We start from the raw sequence: 13952 nt of genomic DNA, 5'->3' as shown, positions 1-13952 counted from the left end.
TTCACTATCCCGCTCTCTAAAGAACAGACACAGAAAACATGCTTGGACAGGTTTTTTCCTTAGCTTTGCTGTCTGATTCTCTAATTAGTACTGTCGCACAATGTTCCCGATACAGGCATGTGGGGAAATCCTGTATCTAGACTGGAAACCTAGATCTTGAATTAAGGTTTCAGAGAAACTCTAATAATACCAGTTAAGTCTTGTAGACTCCATCAATGGCCAAGCTTGTTTGGTGACCATTTTAACACTTAATTATGAATAAAAGGGATTTGTTGCCTTTTCTATCTGTAAGTAGTATCTGCAGGTCTGTTGCATGTGGCCTGACTAAGACTAGCACCTAGATGCTAGGTTTTCTCAAGGTATTTAGTATCTTCCTAGAGCAGGTCATTGCTCTTTTGTTCCATCAGGCATGTTTGGTGAAGAAACTTCCACTCCAAGACAGACTCAAATACCTAGTAAATAGAACAGGTTTGGATTTTATGCCTAATGTCCCTGGCTTGATTACTACACTGAGGCCAACATGGGTTTATGTGAGAAGAAAGAGACAAGAAGGTAATGTTCATGCAACACATATCAACAGCCCCATTCCCAGCATTCCCTCCTTGCTGTGCCTACATTCTTGGCATTCCCCTGTTTGCCGCACCCGCTTTATTCCTGCGCATCTCAGACAGAGGTATATAGCAAGTCAGCTCCCCTACAGCTGTCAGAACAGTCTTATGGCATTAAATTTTCAGCTTCCAAGAAAATTGATCAGGGCTATCTTGAGTTATCTACATCTATTCTACATTCCCCATAGCAGATTGTTTGAATTGTTTTCTAGGGGAGGAAGCTTTCTGTCTTGGTTCGTACATCAGGCTGCTTATATACAACTCGGATAACACATATAGTATTATGCTATGTGAACTGCAGCAATATAATCTAGAATCACAATGTGAAATTTTGAGCACCTTCAGATATGTTGAGCCAGTCAGTGGTTTGCTTAAAAAAAAAAAACAAAACAAAAAACCTAGATCACAACAATTCTTTGAAATGAGGAAGTGCGTCAGAGGAAGAAAGATGCATATTAGCAGTGTATTTTATTACAATTATTGTGCCAGATGCCATTTAAAAAAAAAATTGCAACATATACAAAATTCTTAAATTGGCAGTTGTGTGTTGTAGTTCATGATGATCGCAGATTCTCATGTCTGGGGAGAATGGGCTTAGGAACAAATATGAAAACTACAGAAAGGATGCAGTGAGATATCTTGGAGAGCTCTAGCAGGAAAGCTTCCTCAGCCTGTGGTTCAGCAGACATAGAGGCTGAAGCACGTGGAATGTAGGGTTAAGCCACATTGTTGTAAAGAAATTGCTTACATTTTCAGAAGTTTGTCAAGAAGGCGATCTGCCTGTGAAACACCAGTGCTGATGAAGCAAGGGCTTACTCAAGGCCAGAGGTTCCTTCTGTTAGAGCTGGGATGTGACATCAGATTCCAGCAACCACCAAGCAGTTCCTACTCATGCTCAAGGGAATTACACCCATCCTGTTTTATCTTTGATACTGAGAGTATCCAAAGTACTCAGATGTTAGATTTTTCCTCTTGATTGATTAGAAGCCTTAAAGAATTTGGCCTCAAAGCTTTGCATCATGTTAACATCTACAAATTAACGATCACTTTTGTTCTCCACTCAGACTTGGATTCTTCTTGTTGCAGCCTCTGCTCCACCTGAGATGTCATCGCTTTCTGGGCTCTTTGTGTCTTGCATTATCACCACAAAGATTTTGCTGTAGTTAAATTTGCTCACAATGCATGCAGAACATAGGAGACCACACTAGCTCATTCTTTCATTACTGTGTCAGTTCACAAGCTTTTAACTCATGTTTGCCAATAGAGAGAACAGATATGAATCAAAGCTAGAGCAAATATTTTCTGACTATGAACCCTCTCGAAGTTCAATAGCTCTCCCAATAGTTCCTAGTTGCTCTTTTGTTTGAGGCAGAGGCCCCTGGGCTCCAATTTAAGCTCTGACGCTTAGTTTTCAAAACCACCTTTGAAGCTGTGTGTGTTGATGCTCTCAGCAAGTGGGAGTGAGAGGTCACTTCTTTATTCCTTTGAATGAAAAGAAACAGTTGAGAATATCTTCCTGGTTAGCATTTAGTTTCTTGCATCAGCCCTACAAGGAAGTACATTTACTGCATACAGTAGCACGAAGATGGTGACAAAAAAATTAGGAACATGTACATAGTATCTCTTAATACATGCCAGAGTTGCTTAACTGGAGAAGCAGTATGTTATAACAACATACACCAAGTTCATGCATTTGCTGTGACAACAGTAGAAAAAGTGAATCTTTAGATGATATACAGTAGGAATTCTGAGTCCTAATAATATAAAAGTTTCCACAATAATTAGATTCCATTGCAAGGACACAGATGTTAATGGAGTATAGTTTAAAGACAGTGTCAAGATAAGGCATGTATTATTACTATGGTTTGTCTTCAGTAACGTTTACACTAATGTAACTGCTGTTACTAATGTTAAACTTTGTCATCAGTAACTATTGTCTTTAGTCAGTAACATGGAATTAATATGAATATTTCAAGCAGCAATTTTAAACCTTGAGAGGCTGCTTACACAGCACTAACACTTTTTAACAGATATGCTTCTGATCTATTCATAGCAAAACCCATGAATTTATTTCCCCAGACTGCTCTGAGAAGTTTAAAAAGGTATCCAAAAGAAATGCCAGACACCAAGATTTTTTCTTACCCTTAGTACTTCTTAAAATACTTAGAGCTAATCTTAGATTATATTTTATCACCACAAACTGTCATAGAAAATTCAAGCTATTCCTAGACTACAAAAAAACATTTGAAATTGATCCTCTAGCAAAACAATGTCTCTGTTGCCTTTTTCACCCTTGCTTACAGCTATGCCAGGATTTCAGCTTTTGCTGTAGTGAAGCTGCACTGTATTTGAACAATAAGTTATGTATTTTTCTAAAGCATTAACTTGTTTGCAAGCTGGGGGAACATTCTACATTAATTGATTTGCAAGTAACTATATCTCAGCAACTCCTTTATCAGGAATATCTTTCTATAACACTTTGATCTCTGCTATTTCTAAAATTTGTTGCTTGTTTGATTTTCTAGGACTGCCCTTTTAAAGTCAGGCAGCTGCAGCCTCTTAATGTAGCTATCATTCAACTAGCAGCTGTTAGCCATATCTGGCTTTTCAAGTCCAGCTAAAAGTAGCTGCTATAACTTTTCTGAGAAGATGTTATTTAACTTATAGAAGGCTTACTAAGAACTTCTAAATCTTCAATTTGAGGTCATACATGAAACCAGAGATTCTGTAAGCCTGTTCTGGCAACAAGTACTGGGGACTTGAGGGATCTTGGAATCTAGCTCTGATTTCATCAATCTTTGTGTCATCCTAGATGAATCACTTCTGCGTCTTCAGAAAGAACATCTGCAACATTTGTAACATCCTCAACTCCTATAGCTCTTTTTCTCCACCCTTTCCAATTTTTGAGTGAAGTATTGGGAGAATTCATACCTTCCCCCAACACCCAAATCTGGGAATATTTTAAAAGCCCTGAAGTACAATGCTATTAGGAGGAGAAAATTATCTTGCTAAGGGTTTAAACCACAAATTTCATCCAAAAATAACCTCTTGGGAATCTTTATCAAGCTGCTTAAGCATTTAGAATGAGAATGTCAGCAGGCAATGTTTGCTGAACATGGTTTGTAAGCCAAATTGTATGAGGTAGCAGTATATATTCTGATGTTATTCTAATCTTGGTATGGATGAAACCATGACACCCCCCTGCAGAGTACAGCTGGGGAGATCAACCAGTGTGGTGGTTTACTTAAAAAAAGAAAGTGGGCTTAATTGGAGGCTAAAAATATGCATCTCTCATAGAACAAAATATCAGTTATCTATGCCTAAATTAGATGTGGTCTTGAACCCAGACCTTGGTCCAGAATAATCCTACCTTTACATAAGCCCAGATGTGAACTCTGCATCCTATGTCTTGATACTGTGGTACATGCTGTGCTTAGACCCCACGTTCCCAATCTCAGCATCTTTTGGGAGGTGGGAGAGTGGGGAGCAACCTATAAAAAAAAAAGTAACCCCTATAGTTGGCTCATCCTTTCTGGGTAGTGGAGTATGTTGTAGAAAGCCTCTAGTTCAGAAACTATCTTTCCTCTCCAGAGCCAGTGGAAAACTTTTTTTATTCCGTGGCTTTATCGAGGAATTGTTTACCTAAGCAACTGTTTTACTGTATGTTGTAATTAAGAGTCTTTTCAAGCTAAAAGAATGTTAGGAGGGTCATATAGTTAAACCCTGGAATTAGTCGCCTATGCAATCTGAATTTTGCCCTCTGTGCGTATTTTAATTGCAATGTGTGATCACACCGTTGTGTTTTTTTTCCTGCAGCATGGGTTCTTTAATCAGTGCTTGGAAGGGATGTTAGTTGTCAAGTAATGGCTCTACCAGCTGTATTCTTTGCTCTCAGAGGTTGGTGATCGGTTCCACACCCCTCAGTGCCCGCTGAAGCGCTGCGTGGACAAGCTCGGCTTTAATGCTGGCGTGGAGTTTTCCCTGGTAGCTACAGGTAGCTGCTGAATTAATTTCTCCTTGCTAGCTCCATGATGTGGTAGGCTGCCCTGTCTTACAGACAAGCGGAGCCACGGGTAAATTACGCAAATACTTTGCACAAACCCTGAGTGGTTTCACCTCCGGATACCTGTACTCATGGCCTCCTCCCCCGGGGGATTAATAGTCTCAATGTTGCACGGCCCGTCCTGCTGCGACGCTCGGGAGGGCTCGGTTCCTCCGCTGCTGCCTCTCCCCGCTCGCTTCTACGCAAACCCCGCGGCGAGGCCGGCCGTGGAGCGCGGTGCCCGGGGCGGACCGGCCTCGGGGCAACTGCCCGGCGACCGCGGGCCCGGTAGCCCCGGCCCGAGCGTCCCGCTTTCCCCGCGGCTGCCGCTGCGCATGCGCAAGGAGTGCCCGCCCTCCGCGCGGGGAGGCGAGCGCGCAGGCGCTTCTCCCGCGGTGGGCGGGGCGCGGTCGCGAAGGGCGGCTGACAGGGCCGCTCTCGCGAGAGTTGCTGCGGGAACGGCGGCGGCGGAGCAGGCGGCGGCGCGGCGGGCGGGGGGGGGGCCGCGGGACGGGGCCGTAGCGGCAGCCGAGGCGGCGCTGGAGGGGCGGCCGGGCCGCGTGAGGCCGGGCAGGCGGCGAGGACCCTCGGGCGGGGCGGCGCCCCCCAGCGCTGCGCGGTGAGTCAAGGGGGGGTGTGTATGGAGGGCGGGCGGCGGGCCGCCGACCTCCCCCGTCCCTTGCCCAGCCCGCGCCCCGGTGCGGCGCGGGGAAGGCCCTTCCCGGCGGGGCCCCGGCTCCCCTGGCCACCGGGACACGCCGAAACCCCGGCGGCGGCGGGCGTCCCCCGGTGCCGCGGCCTGGGCCCCAGGGGTGTTCCGCCTCTCCCCGCCGTCCTCCCCGGGAGTCTCTCCTCAGCGCTGTCCCGGGGCTGCGGGCCTGCGTCCCGGCGGGCCCCGGCCTTCCTGGGGCGCTGGGCGCTTCTCGGGGGTGCGGGCTGTGCGGAGCGGGGCTGGCCGCGGGGCGGGTGGGGGTTGGAATAAGGTGCTGGGCTGTAGAGGCGTTATCTGCCAGGCGAGATTCCCTAGCTCTCCGTACAGCTGCCCGCACTCGGCTCCCCCGGACGGGTTTTGGTCTTGGGTCACGTTCCCCTTTGCCGTACGTCTGTGGAGTGTTGGCTGGTGGTAGTTCTTGGGGCTGATTTTTAATATTCCCCGAAGAGTTCTGTAACTTCAGGCCGCTTCCAAAGGTTAAAAGGTTGCGAATACCCTGTAGGCAGGTTAACATCCATACTTTTCTTTCTCCAAAGACCTTTTGGGTCACGCTTCAAACGTGAATTTCTGTGATAGCGAAAGACGTTTTTCTCTTAGCCTCTTCTTTCTCTTCTGAGCTTCCTGCTTGACATTCAGTGTTGGTTTTGTGGCATAAGGTTTAACTTGCTAATGTAGTTTCAAATAATCTGTAGAAGACAAGGATGCAGTCTTGTTAACTCCCACAACATCTGACTCAGGCATCTCTTTTATAACCTAAAGAGAAAAGTATTCTGTAGCACAGTTAATAACTGGGAGAGCAATTCATAGATAAATACAGTGTTCAGGGAAGTTCATTCCTTGTTTTAAAAATTACTAAATGCCTGTGGTCAAGAGCCAACATTTGAAGGGTCACAGATGGTTAATCTTCTTCAAACACAGTGATGGTGTTTGTAATCCATTTCTGTGCAAACTTTGGATATTGAGAATTTGTGCCAAAAAAAAGATCTTTCAATTATTACCATCTCTTATGATAAATAAGTCATGTAGTGTTTTAAGTATTTCGTAATGTCAGGTAAGCTTGTAAAATTTAAAGCTGCTTTGTACAGTTTAAAATAAGAAAAAAAAAAGTGGCAATAGATAAATTTTGGCAGAGGTGAAGTTTTCTATTACCTGATAAAATGATTTGACCTGATAAATATTATCTGTGCTTTGTGCTATAGCTTAGTTTTGTAAGTGATATCTTGAGTTGTTCTCTGACAAGACGTGCTTAAGGAAGTTGAAAGGTATTAAGCTAGTAGGTAATGAGTATCATTTATGACCCTGAATGTTCTGGTTTTTATATGTTGATAATTTAATTTATATTTTACCTCATTCGTTTATTATGTTATACTTCCTTATTTGGCTAATTTGAATTAGTGCTCTGCCCTCATGATTTTTTTCTTTCTATTCTTTTGTCTAGAGCCTGACACTTAACATTTCTGCATGTCTTCCAGATGATGTATGCACACATTTTTCTTTCCACCACCCTCAGTAATGTTTTGTCCTATAACAGCTGATGAAGCTTAGGATATGATTCTTTGCAAAATCTTCCACTGAATGTATCTTCTTTCTTCCCTCGCTTTGGCTTTTCTAAAGTGTCTGTTCTTCTATTCCTGCCCATATCACTTTGCAGAAGAACAGTAAAAGAGTGGAAAGTGAACAATGAGAAAGCTCTCACTTGCTAGAAAAAATGCTGTTTGTAAGAGCAGTATAAAAACCCTACCTTTGCCTGGGTGTTTTTTGAAATATGTATTGAAAAGAACATGAGAATTGTTTCCTGTTGGCTATGACAGGGAGCTTTGTATTTATAATTACTTACTTATATTCCATTCTGAGCTGCAGCACTGTATTGCTAATAAGAACTTACTGTTAGCTGCATCTGCTGTCTTTTCTTCCTCTCACCCCTCCCAGATTTAAGAGCAAGAGAAGTATCTTGCCCCAAATCACAGTAAGGTGAAAAACATATTGATATTCTGAGAAATCTTAGTCATTTCTCTGGTAAGATCATCTGATAATTCTTGTAATGTGTATTCATTGTGTCCATATTTTGACTGTTATTCATTTGTACCTATCTTATTCCATTTGAAGTCTGTGGAGCTGGGGTGCATTATAGTATTTGCAGCGTGTCCTGTTTTGGTGGTGTCTGCCTAAAGCAAATACCTACAGATGTGCTCTCAGTGGGCAGAGACCTAGCACAAGCTACTTCCCCAGTAACCTTATTTTCTCCCTTGTTGTGCAGTTGGTTTGTCTGTATTTTAGTAATTATGTGGCTGACTGTCTATAAGAACTTATTTAATAAGATTAGTGAACAGCAAATGCTTTCTAAGTGACTTTAAGGGAACTGATGTTCCAAGTTTACCTTTTCTGACATTTGCTGTGTAAGTATCTGGGTTTAATGCTTTTCAAAGCTTTTCCCTAACTTACGTGTAACTTCCATGCCTAAACTTCAGCTATACTTTTGCCTAGGGTCATGATGGTTAAACTTTTGTTCTACGCTGCAGCTGTTGTTAGTATCATTAGCTAGAAACATTGCTCCTTTATATGCTGACAGTATATACGATGGTGGTAGTAATACGAATGCATGTTTAAAGAAAATTGCGTGATGAATCTCTTTCATCTTGAACTGTGCTGGAAAATTTCCCAATGTTGTACTATTGCTAAGCTCAGGGAAATGCCAGTATAGTTCTTGGAAATGCTGCATGAGTTTCTCTAAGAAAGTTGTGTATTAACTCCTTCAGTTAAAAAAAACATTCTTAGATGCTAATGCAGTACTAGGTAGTAATACTTGTGTATGCCGAAGAAAGGAACATTTATCAATTGGCAGTAATTTCTTTCTTTAAATGTGTCTTTAGCTGCTAACATATTCTTTAAGTTGTGCAACTTGCTGTTAGGTTCTTAGGTTTGGAACTTAGGGTTTTCAAGCAGTGTTCCCTTAGTCGATGGTGTTTGCGTGCCCATACAGTGAATGATACGCATCTTCAAATGGGGCATTGTGCTATCAAAATGTTGCTGCCAGTAATATTTATCCTTTAAGAAGGAATAGAAACCGATGATATTTACCATGAAAGGTACAGGACATGTAGACAGTATGCTTGAACAAATATTTGCATTTTCCATTGCTTCATATGCAATCATTCGTGTTGCTCCTTAATATTGCTATAATAGCAGAAAATTATAAATACCATCAGTTTAAAAAAAAAAACAACAAAGAGACCAGGTTAGAAAGACGAGGAGATGGTGAACCAAACACAATAGAGGCAGGCAAAGGGAGAATGTTCCCGGCAAAGGGAAGTTACTGTTGCTGTTTGTATGAGTATACTAGTATGGTGTGGAAGACTGACTTCAGAAAGACAGATGCTTTTTCATCGGCATTGAAACTAAAATTATGTATTTTAGAATCATCAAAATGTAGCTAAGATGATACACTTTTGGTTTTAATTATGTGTGTTGGTCAAAGCTGGGATCCAGTATATTTATTTCCAATAGCTGCAGTAGCATAGGCAGGTTTTTCAGTTGTGATCTTCGTGGCTGTTGACAGCTTTGTCAGTCTTACTGACGTTTCAGTAGTGCTGTGTAGGAGTACCGAAGAAAACTGCGAGCCCTGTCCACGTGGGGACTTCACTAAGCTGGTCTTTTTTGATCAAGATAAATCCTCTAAATACCTCTTCTCATTCTACCAGTTTCCCTGTGATAGAAATCTCAGTTTGGGTGTTTGCCTGGAGCTTCATTATTCTTTATGGGGAGCTGAAGGTTGGGCAAACATGGGACTCATGGAATATAAGCATGTTAATTGCTGGAACTGCATTTATGTAAGGCAGGTTTTTCTTCGAAATGGGAAAATACTATTGCCATCTGCTGCCTTTGCATATAGCCGGGCTCTTTCTGGGCCATAACCACAGAGACTGAATTAGCAGGTGCGTGGGTTCGCTGGTGTTTGTCAGATCTCTTCTGTCTTGAATTGTCATTGACAAGTACCAGCTCTCTGCTGGTTCTTCAGAAGGGTATTCGTGATGGTTTTTAATTTACCTTACTTGACTTCTTTTCTGATCCCTTACCTTCTCTGCTGTCAAATGTGGTTGGAGTTAGATTAAATCCTTCCTATTCTAACCTGAGATCAAGATTTAACCCTTTTCAACAGTTTCAGTGTGTCTCTATGTGCCTTGCCAGGTCTGATGTGATTTCTTCTCTGGGCCTGTAAGAGATATGCAAACTTGCTGATTTTCATGCTGTGCTTATGAAGATTTTTTTAATGTGTTCTGCTGCTCAAGACGCTGGAATTTCAGGATGGTTGCTTTTACGTTAGAGTGAGCCCAAACTTTTGTCTCTATGCAGTATTATTTTAGGACGCTTTTTGGTGGGCATTTCAATTCCCAAGAAAGTCCTCTTCCAGAGGATGCACAGAAGTATTCTCTGCTTTGTCTGACTTGCTATATTTAAATTGATAGGAGCTGTATGCCTGGAAAAAAACCCTAATTACTGGTGTAAGCGGCGTCTTTCCCAGTGCAGCCTGTGGGGCAGAGGAGTGCATCGCCCTTTCACGGCCGCCTGTCCCCACCGTGGGCTGGCGCTGGCGGGGTTTAGTTTCGTGTCCCGCCAGCCGAGATGTCCGGCCCTGGCGGTGCTGAGGGCGGGCAGCGCCCTGCCGCTCGGCCCGGCCCCGCTCCTCTCCGCCGGCGCCCGTCGGTAGGGCTAACCTCGCCGTGTCCTCCCGCCTCTGACGTCTCGCCGTAATTAAAAACGCGAGGAGCGGGTGGCTTCCCGTGAGAGGCGGTCCCGCTGCCAGGCGGGAGAGGGGAGGACCTGCCCTCCCGGGGCTAGGCAGCCTGCGCGGGGCGGTGAAGCGGAGCCGGCGGCGGGCCCTGCCTGCCCGGCTCCGCCGCGGGCGACCGGGCGCTGCCGCCGCCGCCGCCCCGGGGCGAGGACCGGCGGCTGCCGCGGGGCGGGCCGCTCGTCCCGGCGGGCCGCTCCTCCCGGCGGGCCGGTGCCGGCCGCGGTGCCGCCTCCCGCCCCCCCGGGGGCCGGCGGGGCGGCCATTGGCCGCGGGACGTGTCACTCGGGCGAGCCGGGCCTGGGCGAGCGGCGGCGGGAGGAAGCGGCGGCCGCGCCGCGCCGGGCGGAGGGAGCGGCTCTGGGCGCGGCCCCGGCCATCGATCCGTGCCACTTCCCCTAATGGCCCGTCTCTTCCTCCTCCTCCCCCTCCCCTAGGGCGGATCGTCCCCCGGCCTCCCTGTATGTGAGAGACGGGGCCGGCGTCTCGGACGGAGCCGGGCCGCGGGAGGGCTGAGCCGGCAGCCGCCGCGGGAGGAGCGGAGGCTTCGGGGAGCGCTTCCTTCCCACCGCCCGCACCGCCGTGCGCGGCAGCCCCAGCATGGAAGCCATCGCCAAGTACGACTTCAAAGCCACCGCGGATGACGAGCTGAGCTTCAAACGGGGGGATATCCTTAAGGTAAGTGGCGGGTAAGGGCCCGGGAGTGTTCCCTCTCTGGCCCTGGGCTTTTCAGCTTCTCTCCGGAGCCTCTTCCTGTCCGTCAGACCTGACCCTCTCTTGCGTCCCCAGAGAACGCCATCTCCTTTTAACAGGGTACATCAAGATTTCCTCAATCCCAGTCTGACCTCTTTAAGAGCAGGAGAGGCTGTTTCGTTTCTGTGTTAAGCGTGCATCCCAAAGTCTCTCATTTCTTTCTTCTGAGACTGGAATATTTGAAAACTTAAGTCGTAAATGTGGTAGCAAATAAGCAGAAGTACGAGGTAATCTCTGCGCTGAATTCCCCTCTAGGAGAGGAAACCCCTTAAAGTAATCAAGATCAATTTGATATTCCTTTCCTTTGCCTCCTGCCAAGGATTCCAGTATCAAAGAACAGTGATTAGATTATTTCTCAGTAGATAATCTTTTAGCATCAGGCTGTCAAGTATTGGTGCTGAGTTTTATCTTCAGTCCTGATGAACTCGAGTGATAAGCTTGTGGCTGAATATTTAATGGATCTGTGCAGATGTAAGTAGATGGTGGAGTGCATTAGAGGAATCTGGTCTATGGTTCTTTCAATATATCAAAGGCTGTTTAGACTTCATCTTGGCTATGTTAAAGGAATTTGAAAAATATTTGAATTTCTAAAACTTTATTTAAAAAAAACAAAACACAACTGGGCACACAGAACAAGCCCAAAATTTTATTTTGGGAGAAGTAAAATATAAAAAGCCATAGTGATTTGGCCTCAGTGAAGCACATCTCTGAGCATTGTTGCTTCCAAGTAAAAAGAGCTGTATTGTGGAATGTTTTATGGAGTTTCATTCAGAATCAGTATTTCTCCATAATCGTACAAGATGGGCTTTACCTTCCTAGCGTGATGTGGTTACTATTAAAGTATTTTAAGCTGCTGCTTTCTAAAATATTTTGAGTAGAAACTGTTTTGAGAGGTACCTATCCTGCAGATGTAAGGCTGTAACTTTGTGTATGCTGACAAATCAAGTCCTGGAGACCTCAATGGGATTACTCATCTGCTTAAAATTTTTGCCAGGGAAGGGCTTGATTTCAACTACTGTTCTAAGATAAGTTGGAAGAAACAACCTCTATGTGTAAACTTAATATGCGTCTTTCATAGCTGATATTTCAATAACATAACTGTGGCTTTGTTAAAAGTGCCTTAATATTGTGTGGCCATCAACAGATAAAGGTTGCAAAAATGTGTCCTGCTTTGAGATTGTTAACTTTTAAAATAAGTGCATCTGTATATATCCTACACATCCCTGGCCCACAGTTGGCCTAAAAATGCCTGTTAGACCTGTATACCTCAATTCTAGTGTTTATGTAAATTACCAGAATATTTCCTTTTGCTGGTTTTAAACATTTGAGACTGTCAGAATTTTAGAAGTTTTCTGTGATAACCTCGTTTATTTTTCTTAACCTGAGCTTCTATTTTGGGTTACTACTAGCTACCCTCAGCTTTTATGATGTATTTGAAGTAGAGTACAGCTGAAGTCAGCTTGTAGAAAATGACAAACAGAAAGGAAAAATTAAGTATAGTGAAATATAGTTTCTTTTAAAGTGTATTCTTAATTTCATCTAGTTTGGTATAGAAGTTGGCTGAAGTACATGAAAAAAAGTCTTGTAAAATTTACATTCATGTAAAAATACGTTCTCTAAGAATTAAAGGAAAAATAACTTTTTTCTTAGACTTTTGAAAGTTTAGTCTGTGCTAAAACTCTTAAAACTGTGCACAGTGGCTGATAGTAAGATGTTCTTGAGTCGTAGCCACTTGGTGTCATCCCATAGATACAAATTTTGTTACAATAATAGAAACATGGTGGTATGTATGCTGTTACACTAGTTAATCATTGTATTTTTCCTAGAATACAGAGAGGGATTTTCCTACTCTTCATAAAACCTAGGCTGAACACTTCCTCAAAGCGTTGATGAACAGTTCTACAAACTGTATTTCCTTTCAGCTCATATTCTGAAAATGCTTACAAATGTTACGTATTTACTTCATAGATGAGTAAACTAAGTCATAGAAATAGTAAATTGCTCAAGATTATCACTAAAGTTAGTGAGAACTCCAAGGGTTTCGGGAATCCTTCAGCACATAGTTGAGATGAGTTCTGTGTAGCATGGTAAGGTTCACTGTCTAAAGCTGGCAAATTTCAGACAAATAAGCCAAAACCAATTAGAATTGTTACAATTCACTTTACTCAAATTGACAAACTTCTGTAGTGCTTTGTCACTTTGAAAGTCAGGTTCACTTCAAATGTGTTTCAGGTTGTGGAAATTAATTTCCATCAGACATGCCTGATCTGTTTTGTTAGTACTTTGCTCATGACTGAGGAATCTCAGGGTATCCCATTCATGTGCCTCGTGTGATCCGTCTTATTAATCAGGTCAATCCTGCTGCCCTTGAATGAATCGGAAAGAGAAATAAACTTGTAACATGTTGAATGCACCTGCATGCTTCGCTCTTTAGATAACCCTTGCTGAGGCGCACATGTAATTTGACGTGTAGTGAAGACTTCTTTAAATCTAGCTATTAGACGCCTGTCTTGATGCACCTTCAGAGAGTTGAGTTAGTTTGATGGCATATAAGATGATGGCAAAGCATTGCTTCGTAGCAAAATGTTGTGCCTTGACCACACTAAGGAAAGAACAAAATCTCTAACGCTTTAATTCCCACTCCTTGGAAGTTCACGTTTCTCTTTGTGGGGAGAGAAGGCAAAGATGCACACTGTCTGACTCCCTCTGATTTCAGCAGATAACTTGCCTATGATGTCATGGTGCCATTACTGCTGCATACCCACATATTCGGGACTTGATTGAATAGCATTTGAACTGTAGCCATTAAGCTGGTTGTTAGTAATCTTGTGGCTGGTTTCCAAAAGTGAGTGAAGATAGTTGACCTTTGGCTTGCAATTGTAAAACAGCTGAGTGAAGAGGAAAAGTGCTTGGCCTTTTCTTTTGTGGGCGCTATATGGTAAAAGCTGCTTCTATGATTTTTGTAACCCTGGCAGTAGACTGGATCCCCTTACCCTTTTGTCTAGTGGTTCTATAACAGTGTGTGGTATTGCCATTCAAGAGATGCAAACG

The 13952-nt window shown here is 43.8% G+C and overlaps 1 protein-coding gene and 1 long non-coding RNA gene across 2 annotated transcripts in view; one reads left to right on the top strand and one right to left on the bottom strand.

Moving 5' to 3' along the window:
- Positions 1 to 1060: 1060 nt before the first annotated feature.
- On the bottom strand, positions 1061 to 4963 carry LOC142038773 (uncharacterized). The gene is made up of 3 exons (XR_012652693.1): positions 4735 to 4963; positions 3979 to 4099; positions 1061 to 2090 (listed from the first exon to the last, which is right to left on the bottom strand). It is a non-coding gene; the product is annotated as an uncharacterized LOC142038773 (long non-coding RNA).
- Positions 4964 to 5115: 152 nt separating this feature from the next.
- The window catches only part of GRB2 (growth factor receptor bound protein 2), a 53714-nt gene continuing 44877 nt past the window's right edge, over positions 5116 to 13952 (top strand). The window contains exons 1-2 of the mRNA XM_075044518.1: positions 5116 to 5269; positions 10586 to 10826. Of these exons, the coding sequence (XP_074900619.1) occupies positions 10749 to 10826 (78 nt within the window). The 5' untranslated portion in view covers positions 5116 to 5269; positions 10586 to 10748. The remainder of the gene's footprint in view (positions 5270 to 10585; positions 10827 to 13952) is intronic.

This window comes from Buteo buteo, chromosome 13 (assembly GCF_964188355.1).
Source record: "Buteo buteo chromosome 13, bButBut1.hap1.1, whole genome shotgun sequence".
Taxonomy (NCBI): domain Eukaryota; kingdom Metazoa; phylum Chordata; class Aves; order Accipitriformes; family Accipitridae; genus Buteo; species Buteo buteo.
This window is presented reverse-complemented; position numbering and strand designations above follow the sequence as displayed.